We start from the raw sequence: 22,007 nt of genomic DNA on the forward strand, positions 1-22,007 counted from the left end.
GCGCGCGCAACGCATGATTACCAAGGGTATGTGTTGTTTTCTTCAAAACAATGTATAATAAAACAGTTATTAGACTAGGTAAGTGTTATCAGCCTCGGTCTTCGGTTCGGCTGATAACATTTACCTCGACCTTGATTAGTCCGGGTATATTTATCACCATTCGAGAACAAGAGCCCAGCACACCTACGTTTCAGTTTTTTTAACGTTGCGTGAAGTAGCCTGATTCTCAGACGTCCGAGGTCTCTCCATCTTCCCGTCAGGCTATGCGTGAGGCAAACTCAAACGTTTTCTACTCGCTAACGGAGAACCCTATTGAATTTGAAGTTCGTGAAAGTATAAAAGCTTAAGAGGAGAAGGAACTAAAACCTCACAAGATTCAATATATAGTTTTTCATTTTGAAAAATGATGACATCATTGTACCGTGACGTCATATGATGATGTCATTTATACCTAACAACTGCATGATGAGCAAGAGGGACTGTCCCCATAGAAACAGGTCACCATGTTCGTCACTAGGCAGTCGGACTTGAGTGTGTGGCTCTTTCTTCTCAGCATCCAGGTAGATTTTGGGTACATAGTAATAATGAGGAATCAGGTCACCTGATAAAAACACAGTCAATAGCTAGGTTAAAGAACGAGCTGAATATGACCTTAAAATGATGTTATCTGCTTCATAAATGATTGATGGAGCTAAAGTAAAGGAAATCTAACGCTAGAGAGTTGCACAAAGACGCACAAACAAAAATTTTGCCAATTTATACCTTTTAATTTTCTTTAATATTAATTGAGGTTAGACCAAAAACTTGAAAAAATATTTCATCAGACACGAGATACCTCGAAGTTAGGTTTAAAAGTCAGCTGAAAGCGCACTGTTTCTTTCAACCCACTTCTACTGACATATCAAGCATTTCATAGTAGTATAGGGCGCTGATATAGGTTCAGCCAATCAGAGCGCAGGACTTGGTTTCTAACGTGAACACGACATCAGTGTAAGCATTCTGGCTTCGGAATTGTAAGTTCTAATCACATGGAGCAAATCTTGTGTTCTGATTGGTTTTCTCCATACAATCATTTTATAATTCTTTCTATGAACACAAACAAACTGACAGAAGCAATTTGCTGGGTTAAGCGATCGGAAGAAAACGTTCACACGTTCTCTGACGAGTAATGGTAAGTCTAGCGACCTAAGAAAGAGTGCGGAACAGATTTAAAAAAAAACAAAAAAAACAAGAAAACAAGCTGTTTCCATGTAAGGGATATAGCCTGCGAGCAAGCTCTCCGGGGCGCTCTGGCGGCGGGGCAGGAAACGAAGGAGAGCTTGCAACCACGTCTCTGGAATTTCATTTACACCTCCAATTCCCCTGTGGCTCCCCGTTGACTGAGCCTTCAGATTTCCGGAAATCAGCAGGAAGCTGAAACGAGCGCGAATGTAAACAAACATTGAAAAACACTTGCCAAGGTTAATGACGTCATTACTAACGTCATCTCCGCATCAGCAATTCGCATCGACTTTTTCGATGCAGTTATTCAAATTCCAGAGACGTAGTTGCAAGCTCTCCTTCCTTTTCCGGCCCGCCCCGTAGCCAGAGCGCCCCCTCCCCCCTCCGTCGCGGGCTATAAGGGATATTGCCAGCTTCCCTAGTCGTCAAACGAACTCGAGCTGGGGGCGGCGACAACGGCACCCGAGGCGAAAGAAGAAATGAACCTTTTGGGGTTACCTGGGTAAAAACAAATTCAGGTGGGTGAATGAAATCGAGGACCTTAGAAAAACGTATGTTAAGGTGATAGGTTCTTGCACACTAAACAGATATTATTGGTAAAATTCAGCAAGAACAAGAGAAAAAGCTTCTTTACCAGAATCTGTGTGTTGTAACAACTCCTCATTCAGCTTTCTGATGTACGATTGAGCAATGTCTTTTTCATTTCTAAAGAGCGCTGTAGATATTAAGAAAACTAACTGTCAAGGCTTCAACTCTTTTTTTTCCTGGGAACAGGTACTGCAAACAGCTTTCTCTAAATCGAGAGCCTCTGGTATACGTACTTAAAAAAAAGAAAATTCGTCACTCCATAAACAACGGCGGAAAACTGTACACGCTCTCGGTGTAAAAAAACTCTAGGATTGTTTGGACGGCCTGTATGCTATGATTTGTTAATGGTTGCGTTTGGTTACCATCGACCAGACATACTTATCAGAGAGCTTTAGATTCTAAGACCAGTACGACTACGAGTACGAGATTTTCCGTACTACGTAGTGCACGCGTTGTCATTTTGGCGGGAAAATGTGAAAGCCGTCGTGTTTCTACTACGAGTTTTAGCGAGAATGTCGTAGGGGAGAAAACGAGTTATCAAATGTTAGGAATTTTATCATTTAGCGATCGGGAGAGGGCTTAACCTCATTCAACCTAAATAAGCGTGCTAATTCTGGTGGTGAAAAAAAAGTACAATGAAGCTTTCCGGCGTGTCTATTTTAAAGAATAGGCGTCCTCGTAGTTGTCCTCTTTCTCGAATCTTAAGCTCTCTAATATTTATACACCAAAACGGTCGCAGAGATCCTTTCACTGAAAGCGTATACGCTCCTTGTAGCCATACGCCCGTAACTTATGGAGTGGCGAATCGAGCATGTCACGCAACGTTTCGCCGAACATGGCCTGGGAAATTAGACTGAAAAAATTAAAGGGGCTCTGTCACGGCAGTCCAGCTCATTTTGTTTTATTTTGCAAATTACTCGCCTTTAATCGCTATGGAACTTAAAGTAAGCAGAGAAATTACATGTACATGACAAAAAAAGAAATCCGAGACAAACAAATATATCTCCTGAGAGTTATTTTTGAAGTTGCAAGCAGCAGGGATCAACTTTGAAAAAATGTTAGGCTGAGCAGTTTTCAAAAACCCTAATTTCAATCCACTTCAATCTTCTTCAGTTTTGCCCATCCGTGGCATCTGTTGTTTATGTTATGTTACTTTAATCTTCCTTTAAAGTTTTAAGCGGTCATTTTTATGTTTCTCTTACTTTAACGGGCATTTTCTAATTCCCTAATTTCGCTTAATTTCGTGACACAGCTCCTTTAAGAGCATTAGTTCAAGACAAGGTTTATGAATATGAAGTTTTAACAGATATCATTACCGTCTAAAGCCAAGTAAATGAAAAAGAATGGCCATTCACTTTCAATCCCATCAAATACCTAAAAACAAAAGGTTAAATATACATGAATTTGCAAATAATATATCGTTTTAATGAAGAGTTGGAAAGTTTAAACAATATTAGTTTTTTTGTCCGAGTTTTTGTCCGTAGTCTTGTCCAATATTTTGTCCGATTTTTTGTCACATTTCTCGTCGGATTTTCTTGTCCGATTTTTTGTCTGATTTTTTGTCCGAATTAATTTGTCGGATTTTTTGTCTGGTTTTTTCGTCGGATTTTATATCTGATCTCTTGTCCTATTGTTCGTCCGATCTTTTGTCCGATTTTTATCCGATGCCTTCTCCGATTTTGTAGTCCAATTTCTTGTCCGATAGTTTGTCCTATCTTTTTTTCCGATTTTTGTCCAACTTGCTGCCCGTTTTTTTGCCCGATTTGTTATCCGATTTTTTTGTCCGATTTTCTCCACCGATTTCTTGTCCGAATTTTTGTCCGCATTTTTGTCGGTCTTTCGGCCGTTTTTTTCCGGTTTCTTGTTTGGATCTTTGTCCGGTTTTTTGTCTCGTTCTTTATCCGTTTTTTTCCGGTTCTTTGTACGGACACAGACATCAGATATCGTACATCGCACATCGCGATCGGACATAGGACATCGGACATCAGACGTCGGGCATCGGACGTCGGACATCATACATTGGACGTTGGACAACGGACATCAGACATAGGATATCGGACGTCGAACATGAGACATGGGACATTAGACATCGAACATCGGACATCTCGCGTCGAACTTCGCTCGTCAGACATCGGTTATCGGACATCAGACACCGCAAATCAGACAACACCGTGACATCGGACATCAGAGGTAGGACATCGGACACCCGTCGTTGGATGTCGGACATTGGTTATTGGACATCAGACATTGTACATCGGTCATCGAAAATTAGACATCAGACGTGGTATATCGGGCATCAGACGTCCAACATCGGACATCGGACATCGGAAATCGGACATCAGACACGCAATCGTTGCAATAGATTGTTTCCATACTATTATCTCCACTGCCGAACTCATTTTAACGCGACTCTGGATATCGAAACGATATCCGGACGATTATATCAAGACCAGGATTCAGCGTGCGCTTGATACATGAAGTGGTGACCTTTAAGAAACACGCTTTAGGTGTTCAGTAAGGATGCGCAGAAACAATGGGTGTGGACGTTTTTGAATGTCCCTCGTGGTCGGCACTGGGTGAGGAACATCGGATGAAGCCAGATTGGACACCTTAGAAGGTTTACACAACGCATTATTCTCCTAACGTAACGAGACTGGAACAAAACCCCCGGATCCGAGTTAAGCACTAATCTGCAGTGATCAGGGTCAACCACTGAACTAAAAACGGTTAGCTTTCAAATATTGGAATGGGATAAGGCGTGAGTACACGTATATTTTAAAAATTACTGGATTTGGCAGCTAGTCCTCGATGGTGATGTAGTGGATATGGATGTAGGTTATGTAGAAAACGACTCGGGTCAAAGCATCCCAGTTCTGTTTATCCATCTTATTTTATTCATTACACAGTAAAGTTGGACTTAAGTTGTTCCTCATGTAATTTTACTGAAAGAAACTATCTGGCTTCAGCCGTTGTTACCTAATGCTAACCGTCTTTATTAAAAACTGAATCACTGGATAATGCAATTCTAGAGCTCTGATTGGCTTAGCGATCATGGTATATGAGCTACTATACCATGCTCTCCAAATATGGTAACTGTACGCGTCTGCTCAAAATTAAAAAGAAGTTGAAAAACCGTTGTTTTTACAAATAAAGTCGGGAAGAATTCCTGATATTTTGTGGGTGCTTTTAATAAAACAATTATTCCACTCGCGCTTGTTGGGTATGAGATGATTATAGCAAACTCGGCGCCACGCGCCTCGTTGGCTATCTACCATCTCATATCCAACGCGCACTCGTGGAATAATTGTTAAATATTAACCTGAAATTACCTGTAGCTCTCTCTTCTGGTAAAATCTCCGATGTCTGTCCTCTAGAACGGTTCTATACCCATCACGACAGAACCGTTTTAATCCATAATTTCCCTGCAGAAAATAACTGATGTTTAGATTAATCGCTCTAATAATGGACTTTAATATGTAGGTACATTTCTTATATGAACTACCAACCATCCTTTTGACAAAATCTAGATAAATTTGTCATACTATCTATTTACATGCTTGTTTTAAATTTTCGCCTTAATTTATCAGAAAATTGATTTCACGAGGTAGAATTAACTGTTGCGGCCAATAATTATATCGTGAAACGGCGACATTATTTATTATACGGAAACCCCGTTAATAAGGACACTTTTAAGGACCCCATCTTATTAAAGGGCTTTGACTGTATAATTTCTTGACATTGCCCATGTTAAAACTGCTGGAGCAGGCCCGATGATCTTTCTTGAAATTGAATCTGAGCTATGCTCTTCCTACCTCAGCCTCAATATTCTTATGAAAAGGTTTTTTGCAAGAGACAGCAGATGTTTTCAAAATACTGTGGAATCTCCATATAGAGAACCCCTATTTAAAGGGGGGGTTGGGGGTGTTCCGGAGGATTTAGGGTTAAACGAGGTGAAATTTAGCCAATCCCCCTTTGAATGTTACTTCACTGAAATGATCCCCACTAATAACATTTGATGAATTTCGCGATGACTTCATTTTCCAAGCAAATTTCAGTGCCCCACCCACCCCAACCCCCCCCCCGCCTCCGAATCCTTCCGACTTTTTCAGTGATCCCCACTTTTGTTACGACTGATCCCCCCTTTTGTTCTCCTTAAAATCAAATGATCCCTCCCCCCACCCCCAGGCGATAATTAATGACCGGTCCCTACTGACCTCGGCCACTTGGCTATTTACAAGCGTGGCCAAGGATTTGAACTCGTGACTACCGAGAGCACAATTCCAGCTGGCGGTCAGGGCGGGACTTGAACCCGGGCCCTGCAAGTCCAGCGCTATGAGCACTGGATCAACCATGTTACCTCCCTAGTGTAATCTAGCCCTTTTAGGTCCTGTTTACAAGGAGAAAAGTTATCCAACCCAAGTCAACTTTAGCGAGCTTTCATATGAGAAATGAGTTCTGTACAGTACCGGAAATGATCCCCAACCGCAAATGATCCCGAGACCGCAAATGATCCCCAAAATGGACCGCAAATGATCCTCGACCGCGAGTGATCCCTAAAGTCGACCGCAAATGATCCCGTGAAAACTTGAGGAATGGAATGGATTTTATGGGACTGATTACAAAAAAGGACTGATAATAAAAAAGAAACCTTTTTCTCTCGCCTTTTAAAGAATTTAAAGAAAAAGGGAAGGAGGACGCTACATCTCAGGTCAATTTATACAAGGCGAAAAAAAAGTGGAATAAATCTGAAAAGGTGTGGTATTAACCGTATACTTCTTCCTTTGTCGATTGCTTCAATTTTCTTTCAAGAATGTTTCGTCTTTTGAAAAATTTAAGACACGCAGGACGTTACGTAGAAAAAACTCTATTATTTTAACGCCTAGAAGCTCAACTTTTCTATTGAGGAATACAAAGCCGGGCACCCTCTACATAACAAGAGCTTTACTGACTTTACTGATCTTTTTGAAAGCGTGAAATTAATCAGCCAGAATATTTCATTTTGATTTTTCTCTGAAGTGTTAATTTTACGTGATAAACAGCAAGACATTTGTTCGTAAATTAAGTGCCCGATAGGAAACAAGACATGATTTAACATAAACAAAAGTGAAAATGTCCCCGAACTTATCAATGTCCACAGGTTTCGGTTTATTTCGAAATAGCAACTTTCTTACGTCTCATGAACGTGTTGTGAATAGTTATATTAGCGTTTTTATGTATATTCATTTGTTGTGCTTTGCTGAAGACAGTTACCAGGAATCTAAACCTGGTAATGAGAAACGCCAGGTAAGCGGTAGTTATTACGTGACAAAACATCGTAGGAAACCGTCACATTCACGGACTAAAAGAAAATCGCTTATGATCATTCGGATCCAGGAGGCACTTTGGAGAAAATTAAACAACTTAAAACCCTTATTTAGCGGCAATGAAGGGCACTGCATTTCAAAAGAGGTCAAAGGAAATGCTCTTGCATCAAAGGGCAAATCATGCCGACCAGAAACAACAATAACCGCAGAAAATGCGTGTCATGATCTCTCAGTATGAAATAAGCGGCAAAAATCACATTTGCTCAGTCAAAACGTTTTCTTCAGAGGTATAATCCACCCGCCACACCCGGAAAAAAGTCATTGGAATAAGCAGCATTTTAGCATGAGGTAAAAGTCGTGTGTTGCCTACCGACTTCGTTTTTACTCTTGAATGATTTTTTTTTCATTTAGTTTTTATTCATATATTTATTTGAGAAGTAAAATTTAGCTTTTAATCTGACTCATTGTAATAATAATAAAGTCGACACGATGATCCGCTAACTTGAGTCCACGTCATTCCTATTTTTCTTTCGGGATCATTTGCGGTCGACTTTGGGGATCACTTGCGGTCGAGGATCATTTGCGGTCCATTTTGGGGATCATTTGCGGTCTCGGGATCATTTGCGGTTGGGGATCATTTGCGGTACTGTACAGTTCACCCTTTTGCCTGAGCCAAGAGCTTACAAAAGCGCTCAAGCAAGCTCTGATTGTCTCTCCTTGACCTAATTGATCCGGCTGAGCGCGTCAAAGTGTTTATATGATGAGACAATGTGCTGACTATGAGGGTGACCCGCCGAGCCAACGTTTTGTTTCTTCGCCAAGTTTTGCAAGGAAATGTAGGACAGGTTGGCCCGCATGGGGTAGCTCAGGTAGGAGAGTTACCCTGCTACTCCAGACGGGACAGGACGGGACAAGTTTTCTCCATATGAGCAGGGCCTTAGGCCCAATAATGTGCTAAAGATACCTCCAGTTTTTCTAGCACCATGGCTTTTGCTTGCTGACTCAAAGTTTCATCACCAACAGCAAAAGCAGGAAATCCAGTTATCATCAGCAAGGACGCGTCAGTCTCCTATTTGCGAGAAAGGTATTTTTTTTATCATATATCACTATGAGAACAATATGAGTGGTTACATAGCAGTTTCACGATTTTTTTAAAATTATATAACGCTTTATAACAGCAGAGAAACGTATAGATATTACTGAAAAAAGAAACAACGTAGAGACCTGTATAATTACATAATTACAAATACGTCAACGGATAAAACTGACAGCTGCATGGAATAGCTGAGGTTAAGTTTACGCTTGAATTCGCTTAGCTACTTACATAGTTTTGTTCAAAAAAGGAAAAGAGGAAAAAAGGGTGGATGGTTTAACTTTTTTTTACAGTGGCGGATCCAGGGGAGGGGTCCGGCGGGCCCGCCTCCCCTTATGTTTTTGAAATAAATTTTTTTTCGAGACTGTCCCCCCCCCCCCCCCCCCCCCTTCTTTGGATCCGGCACTGAACAAAGCGATTAGCTAGAGAGTAACAGGTGCAATCCAACAAGTTACATCAAATATGAATATGAATCATAGGTTTTTGAAGGTCGCTGTCATATTTGAGGTTATTACTGTAGGGATAGCCCATAGAAATTACTCATTACGTTTCATACATTCAAGACATGAACAGGGATAAAGTCTACTTCGAGAACCAGTTTCAAGAAAAAGTGAATTCAGGCGTTGATGTTAGCGGTTTTTAGGACTACAAATGAATTTTTAAGAAGCATAACATTAAACACTTAATGACTGGTCCGGTGGGAAACAGTTAATTTTGTTTCTCCGCCTCGGAAAACATTGAGATTCGCGGTCTGTTTCCCAAGGGACCAGTCTTTAAGTGATTTGTTATATAGCTGGAAATTCATTAAACGTCGCTGTAACGGCGGTTGTCAGTCAGCATTCCCGAATGACAATGCACTGTTACACTCTGACGTCATAGATTTTGTAATGTTGCCCACTCAGAGATTTTGGCTGAAAACAGTTTCATTGTCAGATGTCATGTGACCTGGAAGTAACCAATGAGAGAGCGAGCTGTTGGAAAAAAATTTCCAGCTTTATAACAATACCAGAAATAAGAATGCAATAACTCTAACTTATGTGCGCAGTGCGAGGATTGAGGTCACAATGTTATCTGACCCGTGACAACTTTGCCTGCTTATTAAGAACATTCAGCCATATCAAAAAGAATAATTATGTTGTCCGAAAGACGAGAGAAAACACTTCACTGTTAATACAATCCTGAATCATTGTGGTTAAAAAATGTAGCTTGGAGTCTGAATATTCTTCGAGTCTTGAGGGAGAACGGAAAAATTTTCGACAAGGCAGTCCGGCAAAGCTGTTCGCTTGCAAGGAACTTACAGTATGGTTTTAATGGCCGCTGATCATGCGCACAATCTGTGAACGACGTGAAAGTTCGTGAAAAGATTTTCACGTGCAATTTTAGGTGATGACAAACATCGCAGCTGTAAGTCTCGGATAATCATAAACCAACCAATTGCGAATGGTTACATCCGACAAAATAAGGAATCGCGTGCTATCTCGCCGACGCTCGGTAGCAAAAATATCAAGTTAAAACAAATGTTCCACATATTACGCAGGTACTTAAGATAGATATACATAGATATGGGAGTGTTATTCAAACCTTTGATGACGACGCTACAGGCAGCATTGAATGCATGATGGTGTAGTTTCTGTTGTGAGCATCTGGATCCACGTAAATAACAGATGACGAGGTACCCTGTGCAAAGCAAGACATTCAATAGCAGAAAATCCATGGAAAATAGATACAAAATAGCGATCTTGTAATAGAATAAGCAGCACAGTGCCAGCTTGGGGAAGCTCCTCACTTGGGGGGTATAGTGGAACCACGCGAGAAGGACACGCGAACCGTGACGCGCGAGGAAGGGACCCTAATCGTGGTAACCGTTCGCTTACGTGTTCTCTTGCGTCTCGCTTCGCTTGCCACTCGAAATGAAGACCTTGCTCGCAGGCTGACAAAAAGCTTGCTTGCTTTTGAGCAAAAAAAGTCGCTTGAAGCTACTTTGTTATGTAAGCTTTGGCTACACCAAGTCCCTCATTTCCTCAGAGTAAGCACGGCCTGCGTACCTGGCCGGAGGGGGGGGGGGGGGGGGGGGGGGGGCGGAGGGGGTTATTGTGTAAAGTAGCGTGACAAATTATGACGAGTAAATTTGACAGCCCACAACCATTTGCGCATGCCCGGCAAGAGTTACAAGTAGTGCTTCAAAGCCGTTTTTGAATGCTGAAAATGGTGATGTCACAAGTGGTACCAAATCGTGTTTCCACTTAAGCGGTGGACGGGTTGACTGGCAAAAACCATAGAGAAATGCATGTAACTAGTAATAACCAAAGGTTAGAAAGTGCGGGCGACAACGATCAAAGTTCCAAACGCTTTTGCTCCAGCGCTGAGCTTTGAGTAACTTTCAGGTGACAGATGGTCAAAACACGAGGGGGTACGAGGGTATACGATGGGTAGAAGGTCCAACCGCGCGTGATCAAATTGTGTTTTGTACATTCCTTTCATTCTTAGTGGAATTCTAAATGAATGTTGGCTACAAACATGCCACGCATGCGTAATAACAACCTGGAGATTAGGATTGCGGGCTCCTCTTGTCGCCCGCAATTACTTTATAATAATTCATACAGAAAAGAAATTAATGTTTAATGAGTGTATTTATATTTGATAAAGACACGGCTTAACTTTATGTCCAACTTTTTAGACCAAAATAAACCCAAATCTAAATATTAGTGCAAGAATGAGTTGATCTATATCACAGATTTTGAAGCCGCTCAAAAAATTTGCAGTTGTGAATTATCAGGTTTAAAAACTCGACGCGAAGCCGAGAGTTTTTAAACCTGATAATACAGTCCTGCTCGTTTTTTAAACAGTACTTTATTAGTTCTTGTTGCGCAAACAAGCTTAATGGAGAGTTTGCTCGCAGGCTTATTGAAAGTTTACAATTACATCTCTGCTGACCTGCATTCCATAGATATTAAATCCATTTATTGCCTCCAGTGCAGCCTTCGCCATACCAATAGAACTAAAAAGATAATTATAAAACACAACTGAAAAAAAGAAATAAAACTTGGTTATGAATCGATTATGTAGATAAATAATTAACAATTAATGAATAAGGCTGAGTATCTTATGAAGAATTATGGAGATAACACCCTCCGAGATCGCCATAATTCTTCATATGATACGAAAGCCGAATTCAATAATTGTTTTATTATTCATTCAAAATAATTCCTAGTTTAAAAACATAGCTAAAACATGCTTACCTTCATCGATGTTAAGTTCATCTTCGATAGTGCACGTTTAAGGTTGTTCAGCTCCGCAAGTATTCTCCAAATAGCAGATGTCGCCCTTCGAGTTGTCTTCTTGCTGTTCTTGCCATGCTATTAGCTATTATTTAGCCTAGTTCTTACTCTTGAAACGAGTGAAATGTTCGCCATTTTTGTTTTCACAACCAAAACAACTCAACCGCGTCCACAGGTCTTCTCGGTTAACGGTGCATTAACCTGCAAGAAGGCTGCACTTTTGACGTCATCGGTTCATTAAACGCAAAATTCTTCCAAATTTGGTCATCAGTAGCTGGTTATGGTGAATTATGTGTGCGCTTTTAGCCAATCAGAATTGGGGAAATATTTTGAATGAATAATAATAATGGTTAGTGAAGTTCACAAACCGAAAGAAATTGAAGTAAAGAAAGAATGAAAATAAAGGCACCAGGAACGACCAAAATAGAGTATAAAATGCTGCAACTATTATTTTTTAAACTACTCAAAATGAATATTGGTGACAAGTTTTGTTTTTAACAGCCTGCAAAACAGTTGTTTTTCCCTTAAAAAATTAGTTTTCAAGGCGCGCGTGTGGCCGTCTTAACCGTGCACAGAAATACAGGCTGCTTTGTAGTACTTTTTTTTAAAGAAAAAACAATGCGGTGCAGTTATTGTATTTACTGAAGGCCTTATGTACGTTACTGCTTTAAAGGGAATTTATTTTACAAACATTTCTTTAGAAAACACAACCCAGACCATAGCATGAGAAAAGACCCATCTCTCCTGGCTCCTCGACGTCAATAGCGGCGATAAGCAAGGAGAGACGGCTGTATTCGCAAGCTACTCAGCCCATGAACTGTGCCAATCCTAACGTTAAATTACAATTGGCAGTGGTGTCCAGTGATTTGTTAACCTTTTTGGCAAAAACAAAAGCTAACCAAAGGATCAAGTATTTAAAATTACTGCGCTTTTCACAAACATGCGAATTCTGAAGTTCAAAAGCCAACTAACGATTGCGTTTTTCGCTGCCGTCAATCATCTTAACGGACCTCTTATGAAACAAAACTTTACTTAAACGGGTTCAAAAGGTCAAGGTTTGTGATTTGTGATTGGTGGATTTCGATCCGTTTTGCGTGTTTCTGTGTTTCAAGGTTCGTTGCTTGTGATCGTAATTATGATTGACGGCAGCGAAAAACGCAATTGTGAAGGCGGCTTTTGAACTTTAGAGTTCGCATGTTTGTGAAAAGCGCAGTAATATCCAAACATTAATTATTAATACCTGGAGTTTAGTTCTTTGTGTCCAATATTTTCCTTGCTTCCTCTTTCCCACATTCCATAGTCAGGGGTTCTATAGGCACGCTCGATGTAGTACACAAGATTTTGTACAAAACTGACCTCATCATTGGTGTAAATAATCTGGAGAGCGAGACAGTCACATGATATTCAGAATCATATGCAGAATGCTAAAATCTGCATTATTTGGCTAGTCTGTAGAGCGATTATAATAATAATATACACTTATATAGCGCCTTTCTCTTAGTGATCCAAAGCGCTTTACAATTAGTAAATACTTAGAAAACAAATAATTCAAACACAACATAACAGGATTTAAAACCCCAACTTGGAGGAGGCAACCAGTTGGCTATTTACACGCGTGGCCAAGGATTTGAACTCGGGACGACTGAGAACAAATCCAGCAAGTGGCCAGAGCGGGACTCGAACCCGGGACCGCCGGATTGCGAGTCCGACTCGCTGACCACTCGGCCATGCAGCCTCCCAGGCTATTAACCGGCAAGCCACGATAAACAAATTATGTGGAGGAGTAAATAATAAACAGCAGTTTAGTGGTAACACATCCAAAGTGGTTCATGGACGACCATATAAGATTGAATTGGATTTCGAAAAATTGGTAATATTGATTTTTGAAGAGAAAGGAAAACCATAGTATCCAGAAAAAAGGATACAAAGGCCAAAGCTTAGATGCAAAGACGTTAATGTCAGATGTATAAAATAAGCAGGCTAACATCTTATGTTCAGCTATAGTAAGCCAAACCCTTTATTTCAACTACAGTCGTTAGCAGTTGTAAACATCTGATATAAGGTTTAAATGCAAATTGCTCTAGAACCAGCCACAAACTCAATTCAAATAACTAGTAATAGCTGACACTAAAGCTGCCCCCACTCTCTTTGTTTTTGGTCAATTGTATCCCTGGTGTTTGTGTAGCTCTTTGAAATATAACCACGATTCATATTAAAAATTTTCACAGATTATACATACAAAAGATGAGATAATAAGTTGCAAAAATGTTGAGACACCCCGACGAAAAAATGCTTCAAATCGCTGCTAGTCACAGGCCTGTGAGATATAATACTGCCCTCTCTCCTCCCTACCATTCAAAGTTGTTCCTCCAGCTTTTGAGCACAGTTTTGTATTGCTAGCAACTTTGATAAGGGGTGGAGGGGGGATCACAAGCACAAGATAATCGACAGGCCATTTAAGCCAAAATACGGTACAGTGTCTCAAGTACTTTTGCAACTGTAACTTGATTCACTTGTTCGCTCAGCAAAACTTGTTTGTGGGGGGAGTTACACATTCACGGCCCCAAAGTACTTTGTGTCTGAAAATTTGAATCGTTTCCTATCAAAGATTTGTTAATAATAAACGTGTGTGCTTACACCAAGTTATACACCACTTACAACTGAAAATTCTAGTTTTGCTCTAATACTTTCAAACCAGTTGCTCCACAGAATGTCACTGAACACACACGTAACACAAAAGAGTATCGAAGTATGACTGCACAAATGGAATATCAGAGAAATTCAACATGAGCGATCCCTTTTTACGTCATCCTAATCATTTCCTACTTGCAGGCATTCAGCATTCTTCAGCATTGAAACGTTATCATTACCCAACAATTCCGCGCACCCCCTGTTCAAGCAAATCAAGATTTTCTATGGCATACTGACAGCATATTTTAACTGTAAGTACACTTTCCTTTATATACGCGCAAGCTACTACATGTAAGATGCTTCCTTGTGATTTCGCCTTCTGGGCAAAATCCCTGAGGGGGTAATTATGATGTCATCTCCTGGATTCGAGATTGAGGCACATAAATGTGCTTTTTTTAATTCTGATACGTAAAAGTGAGAATTAAAATAGTATCATAGTTTTACTTACTAGATGACCATTTAATTTTATTTAATCAGAAACATTTACCTGTAATCCTGATGCTGTCATTTGCACAAGGGTTAGGAGGTACAATGAGACAGCATCAATCTAAATGAAATTGAAAACAACTCTGATATTCTAACTCAGTTACATTCTTGCTGTTTATATAATTCACACAATTCTGCCAAATGAAGTCGGTGGCTCTGATTTAGCGAGGGCTGTGAAATACTATGTGAATGTGGTGCATGAAATAACAAGTCTTCTTAGATTCAGCAGAATTCTCAAAGTGCACTAACTACTGGTTCTAAACAGCATTGACTGTTGGAATAACTAAGGTAAAGACAAATGCAAGCCAACAGAGCTGCAAGCTCAACTTTTTTAAAAGTCACAGTTGGTGACCTAAAGGGCACGGGACACTTTTTGCAATATTACAAATTTTACTTTTTGGAGAGGCACCCAACATCTCAAGGACACAAGGGTGAAAGAGGAAACTTTTGCTTTAATTTTAATTGCCAGATTGTTTTTGCTCGCCATGGCAAGCAAAATGGTCACAGCTTGGAGCACTGAAAAGGCCAGAAATCATCCTATTTCAGGGCTGTGCTCTAGCAGAGCCCAGTGGCCCCTGGCACCTAACTTTTGCCCTCGGGCGACTAGAAAATCTCAGATTTTTCATACAAATCATATGCCGGGCACCCTAGATTTCTCAGTTTCAGAGCACTGGGCTCCCTTCAATTTTCCTTAGAGCACAGCCTTGTATTTAGACAAATTTTGATCCATTTAAATTCATACTTGGCTCCAAGGCTTAGGGGATTAAAACAAAAGAAATCATCTTGAACCTCAGCAATGAATAATAAATTTCTTTCATTTTATTCCCCCAAGCCTTGGAGCCTTAGTGTGAATTTAATTACACTGAAATTGGCCAATTTTGGTCTGTGATAATATTGAGTATTGCTAACCCTCCCCCACCCCTGATGGGATGCTAATGCATCAGAAGGCTACCTCCAGCGGTATGTCACTAGTTCCCATTTAACACCTGGGTGAAAGAAACAAAAATGAGACAATTTTCTTGTCTAAGGGATAAATGTCACCCCCAGGCTTGAAACTAAACCCACAAATCCAAACTCAGAGGTGTTACCCTGTAATGGCTTGCCAACTACTGCTTCACATGAATTTTAGAGTAAAAGGTTAAAAGAAAGGCAGAGTATAAAAATTAGATGATTAACAAAATCATTGATTTAATAATGATAGTAATGACTCAAGAAATGGTAAATACTTGAAGATGAGCCCAATCTGAATCTGAGGCCACAGAGTCACCAGTGTTGACATTAAACTTGACATGCAGTGAATGATGCCCCAACTGGTTTTTCTTGAATTGCTCCACCTGTAGTGCATAAAAAGAAATTTTACAATAATATTTTGACAATGAAAAGAAGCCCAGATAATAAAATTAATATAAAGGATAAGAGAAGACATTAATTTTATTTCATTTTGAATGAGCATCATAACCCTTCCACGGGCGTTTTCAGACACTTACCTTGTCAGCTTGCCGCATATAACAGAACAAGATTCCTCTCATACATTTGACAGCTGCCTGTTGAAGTTCATATGCCCGGCCCTGACTGTCATCCATGTGTCTATAAAAACAAGCAGACTGTAGACCTTTCCATGGTTTTTTCAATTTTTTTTTTCATGCATGGGCAGGTTAGCTAAAATCTATTTCATCTATTTCATGAATATCAAATTATGATATTCATGACTATGACACTACGTCTAAGGATAGGTTATCTATTGATAAAGTTAATCTCGAGTTGACTAAGAGGGTCTATTTTTATAAAAGGGGCTACCCTTTTCAGCGCTCCAAGCTCATTTTTTCAATAAGTCGCCTTTTGGCGACCTTCATTTTTAAAATGGTCGCCAATGGAAAATTTCGGTCGCCCAAAATTGTCGTTTCATTAACGCAAGACACTTCATGCTACTTACATGAAGGAGCTACTGCTGAACGTTGAGTACGGAAATTAATCTTGTTTTTAACACTCCATTGTTACTTGCCTGCGGGTTGTAAACGCAGTACAAGATGGCAAAAACAGGCAAAGACATTTATGAGAGGTAACCAGAACAATTTACTACAAAGTCGGATGTTGAAATCCGGAACATGTATTTGCAGTGATATCATTGAAACAAATCTGATCAGATACGATTACGTGAATATACATTTGTTCGTACCGTCTACTTGCTAAGAAACATCTTTCTTTAGCTAAATCATTGGCATTGAAACCACTCACATATGTAAATTAAAACTTGAATCAACAATAACAATAACAATAACAATACTTCTGGCCTAAATAAATGTTTCTTACTTCAAAGTTGATGACAAAAATACTGTTTGTATGTGCTAAATGAAACTTGCCTGAATAACTTCCACTCATTGTTGACGTATATCAGTATCAAGTTATTCTTAGTTATCCTAATAAAAAATCACGTTTACCACTGATTTCGTCGATTTTTCGCTGATTTTTTATATCCAAAACAAATCCCGCTCATACAAAGCCTTTGAGCTCACTGCATGTAAACTTTGTCATTCACCAAGGGGTCTATCTATTTTTAGTAATTGTGCACAGCACCATCAACTCCACGTGTTGCCTAACCTGCGAGAGCATCTGGTTTTTTCGGCACTAGCTTCACAAATCACAACGCTTGTGAAACTAGAGCCGATAAAACTGAATTCTCTCGCAGGCTACGTGTAGCCAGATCAGCGTGAAAAGTGCCTGACTTAACTTTTCTCATGGGAAATTTAATATTTCTTCATGAAACACATTTACTCCAACAAAAGTATTTTTATTGATGAATATAATAAAAACAGCTTTTATTTAAAAAAAAACGCAATAAACGCAACTTACAAGAGCATACGACTTGCCATCTTTTGTGTCAAAAATTTAACTGTTTCTGTCGGGGTGGCCTGGGTGTAAGTCAACCCCCGCCGGAAGTAGTTTGGGCTCTCCCCAGTTTCTCCCACCTGAGTTTTCAAAATGGCCGCTCAATGAATTCGAAGCTGCGATACGCAGATCCTTATGCCAGAACTGTACACGTGTCTTGCCATGCAAGAGGAACAGATTCATCATTGAATTTACACAGAAGAAAAGCTTCGTAATATTTCTTTAATTTAACGATGATTCAGTTAAAAAGCGATAAAACGTGAAGTCAACTTTTTTCTTTTGAGCTTATATCCTTTGGTCGCCAAATGGCGACTTTCGCCGATAATTCAGTCGCCAATTTTTTTTTTCACTCGCCATGGCGACCAAAATGGTCGCAGCTTGGAGCGCTGCCTTTTTAATGATTTTATGTAGTTTTGTTCATAATGAGGCTACCTTTTTTATTGATTATATCTATGTAATGTATCCCAGTTTCATATATAATTAAGTTTTTATCTATTTATTCATTTATTTTTAGGCAGGACCCATATTGATAGCAGTTTTTATAACTGAAATGGTCATCCTGTTTAAAAATGTTATTATTATTATTATTATTATTATTATTATTATTATTATTATTATTATTATCTATTGACTCTGCTGGAAAGAGCGCCCTTAAATTAGTAAAATTGCCAAGTTTGAGGATTATTTGTTGAGAGGTACATCTTGTTAATAAAAAAAAAAACATATTTTTTTTTACTAACAAGATATACCTCTACAAAGTTGCGAAATTTTACAGACATTTGTCTGATGCACCTTACAAATGTCTACGTAAATGTTTGCAACTTTGCAGAGCTTTACTTCCGCTCACTTAACACGTATCACTTTCAAACTTGGCAAGTTAACTAATATAAAGGGCTTCTTTCTTGCATTGTCAACCGATTTTCACTTACATGTACTGGTACATGTCAAAAGATGAAAATACCAAATACTTATTGACCAAGTGTTTTTACATGAGGCTCTCACATACTGCATATTTAACTGCGACTCCCTCCCTCCCCCCTCTTGCATCTAAGTACACAGTCCATTGCAGTATTATCCTCAACATTAATTTTGAAGTAAAAACAAAAAACAAGTAAATAGATAAACAAATACACTGTAAATTCTTGTAACAACCTGCTCAATAGTAATAATAGTCAAGTGCTCACATGTGCTAAACCTGTATATTATGATACTATAATCACTTTCCATACTGGATGTCATGAACAAAGAAGGGAGATCATTTCATTTTAGTAAAGCCCAAATGAAACATCCTTAGAGGCACAAAAACACAGAGCCCTGTACCAGCTCATTGTTGATATCACCATTATTATTTTCACAAACTTTTTAAACAAAATTACAGATGTATGATGGGTTATCTTTAGGAAATCACGAAATAGCCCACGTTCGATATATTAAAATTCCGATGACTTTGAGGCAAAATTAAAACTTTTCACGACTCCATTTTTTCGCAATTCCTAGAAGAGAATTGAGCACAAAGAAAACCAAACCAAATATACATAGGACATGTAAAATGACCAGAAAGCCTCAGAGTCATGTAAGAATTTTAATACATCGCACATGGGCAATTGCCACTGCACTCACCTGTAGGCCAGCCCAAGAGCCCACAAAGCCATGGCACAGTAAACATTGTCTCGTACATGACTCTCTTCATTTCTACCAGATGTGTGCACGGGAAACAAACCAATGCTTCCACTTTGGAATTGTAGTATTTGCTTTTTTGCTAAAGAAAACAAAATGCCAAAACTGAACTGTGCACTAGGTGAGGTGAGCTGTTGAGGGTTTGAAACCCTTTCCCTCTTTAATAAGGACAAAAAAATACATACCCTGTTTAGGACAATCCCTCAATTTCATTACCGTGCATGTATAGGACAAAGGAGAAAATGCATGCTGGCCGTCTTGCTTTTAAGCCATTTATTTATACTGCTTTTGTAATTTGTCTACTTGGAGTACAAACAAATTTCATCTAGCAGATCAATTCAATCACGCAGGCATTAATACCTTGTTTCCAAGTAGGAAAGACTCACACAACATTATATACCCTGTTAAGGAAAGACTCTCACAAAATTATAGACGCTGTTTACAAATCTGTGCTCTGGCACCTAACTTTTGCTCTTGGTTGACTAGAAAATCATACAAATCATATGCAGGGCAGCCTAAATTTTACAGTTTTAGAGCACTGGACTCCCTTCAATTTTCCTTAGAGCACTGCCTTGTGTTTAGGCAAAAAGGTCAAAAACCATACCCTGTCCAGCGGCACATCCCTGTATTCATTCCAGTTACATGCCATGCTCCAAACCCAAGGAAAGTTGGTATATTAAAAGCATTTTCTTTCACAACAATTAGACTACATGTTGTCGAGTTTCCTATGAGTCAATAGTCAACGACACACAGAGCAGAAAGTTGGTAATTTGACTTTTAGAACATTTAGTCCATACAATGTTTTAGCTGAAGGCTGAGGCTGATAACGTTTATCAAGAGCTTGATTATTATGGATATCACAAAAACTGAATCTTTTAATTGTTTTATTATACATTTTTTGAAGAAAATAATGACAAACACACCATCACAAGGAACCTGAATTGACATTGCTATTGGAAACCAGTCAGTGTAAAACACAGACTGCAGACTGCAGACTGCAGACCACCGACTGGGTATAAAACCAAACTAGCTATAAAATGTGGACTAAGGACTGTGTCTATAAACATAGCTTTAGAAAGGTGAAACTGAGAGAAACCGATAACTGACTAGCATTAAACAGTAGTCCCAGTTTCTAGCTTGCCTCACACACAAACATAAATTCCTTTGGCTGGTCAAGTAGTCTGTTCTCGCCAACGCCGGCATGGAGAAGGAAAGCATAACTGGATGGGCAAGGAAGGTTATGCCGCTGCTCAAGGCAATTGGAAATTGGAAATGAAACTCTGAATTTTATAAAGAGAAGGAGTTTAAAGAGAATTCAATTTATAGTTTAATTAACCAATAGAAGATATGAAATTGAGAGACACCAAATAACAAAATTAGTATTGGTATCTAGTGGGAGTGACATTCTTATGGATGCAACATCCCCAATTCAAAGCCTTAGGGGTGTGAGGAAAAGAGAACATCAATATAGGGGCAGTCAAAGCAAAAACGCTGTATTTAGGCGGGGGGGGGGGGGGGGGGGGTTAACCCACCAAAACATGAATAATAACCGAAATGAAATATATCATCCAACAGTATATTCTAAGTGATGATGACATGATTTACACCTATGTAAACATACACATTGCGTTTGTGACCCCTGTCATGGATGTTAGAGACCGAGACCAGGTCTAAAAATGGATGTAGAAAAGAGTATTTTGGTCAGGCTCAGATTTGGAGAACCAGGCAGTGCACATCCACCCAAAATTTCTAGCAGTATTTATAACTTAAACTCACGTATTGTGCTATTTAGCAATCTTTTGATCTTGTTTTACCTTACCTAAGACCAATTAGCACAGTTTTTACCAACATAGTCCATAGTCCGCATTTTATATCTAGTCCGTGTGTCCGCAGTCCGTACGTGTTTTGACCGTATTGGAAATCATGTATTGTGAGCGAAACCTACAGATTAGTCAGTTATCTCCTACCAGATAACTAACTTATCTGTAGGTTGCGCTGATTTGCAAAAGTAGCTGTAGGTTCTTAGCCAATGAGATGACAGCTAATGAGTACAATGCATAACAACACTCATAATAAATCCAAAGCCATCCTAAGTACTTTAATTAAGTAATTTTAAGGTTTTAAAAATACATCAATCAAGCATACTATTTGAGGGTTGTTACAAAACCTTCTGAGTGAGACCTAAGACTCATCCTAGTTTTGTGATTATGAAAACTGTGCGCCTTTAAGTCCAATTTGCTGAGGGAATATAAGCTTATTTATATCTTTCATCCCAGATCAGGAAAGCGCGCGCTCCGCACCGAAGACACAAGTTTTAAAACAACCCTTATATGCATAATTTACCTTGATGGTAAAAGACATCTAGACTATCGGCCCTCTTTTCGTCTTCATCCATTTCTTGTGTTAGATGTCACATCACCGATTGGCAAGATGAAATTTACGTGCAACTGCTTGCAAGTGTTGATTCTCGATTCGCCATGTTTGTTTGCAATGCTTGCGCAGCATTGTGGGAACAAATTAACAAGGGTTTTTTTACTATCCCCCGTCCCCTTCGTGCACTGTACAGTACCGCAAATGATCCCCAACCGCAAATGATCCCCAAAATGGACCGCAAATGATCCTCGACCGCAAGTGATCCCCAAAGTCGACCGCAAATGATCCCGAAAGAAAAATAGGAATGACGTGGACTCAAGTTAGCGGATCATCGTGTCGACTTTATTATTATTACAATGAGTCAGATTAAAAGCTAAATTTTACTTCTCAAATAAATATATGAATAACAAC

General features: G+C 39.4%; 1 protein-coding gene across 1 annotated transcript in view; it reads right to left on the minus strand.

Moving 5' to 3' along the window:
- The window catches only part of LOC140927748 (phosphorylase b kinase regulatory subunit beta-like), a 46,955-nt gene extending 25,245 nt beyond the window's left edge, over positions 1–21,710 (minus strand). Inside the window, exons 1-13 of the mRNA XM_073377431.1 lie at positions 21,567–21,710; positions 19,167–19,305; positions 16,148–16,247; positions 15,887–15,994; positions 14,662–14,721; positions 12,724–12,860; positions 11,140–11,203; positions 9,787–9,882; positions 8,077–8,181; positions 5,139–5,231; positions 3,126–3,183; positions 1,856–1,936; positions 452–601 (exon numbers count right to left, since the gene is read on the minus strand). Coding sequence (XP_073233532.1) covers positions 452–601; positions 1,856–1,936; positions 3,126–3,183; positions 5,139–5,231; positions 8,077–8,181; positions 9,787–9,882; positions 11,140–11,203; positions 12,724–12,860; positions 14,662–14,721; positions 15,887–15,994; positions 16,148–16,247; positions 19,167–19,305; positions 21,567–21,618 — 1,243 coding nt within the window. The 5' untranslated portion in view covers positions 21,619–21,710. The remainder of the gene's footprint in view (positions 1–451; positions 602–1,855; positions 1,937–3,125; positions 3,184–5,138; positions 5,232–8,076; positions 8,182–9,786; positions 9,883–11,139; positions 11,204–12,723; positions 12,861–14,661; positions 14,722–15,886; positions 15,995–16,147; positions 16,248–19,166; positions 19,306–21,566) is intronic.
- Between the last annotated feature and the right edge of the window lie 297 nt (positions 21,711–22,007).

The sequence above is a fragment of the Porites lutea genome, chromosome 2, assembly GCF_958299795.1.
Source record: "Porites lutea chromosome 2, jaPorLute2.1, whole genome shotgun sequence".
NCBI classification, from domain to species: Eukaryota; Metazoa; Cnidaria; class Anthozoa; order Scleractinia; family Poritidae; genus Porites; species Porites lutea.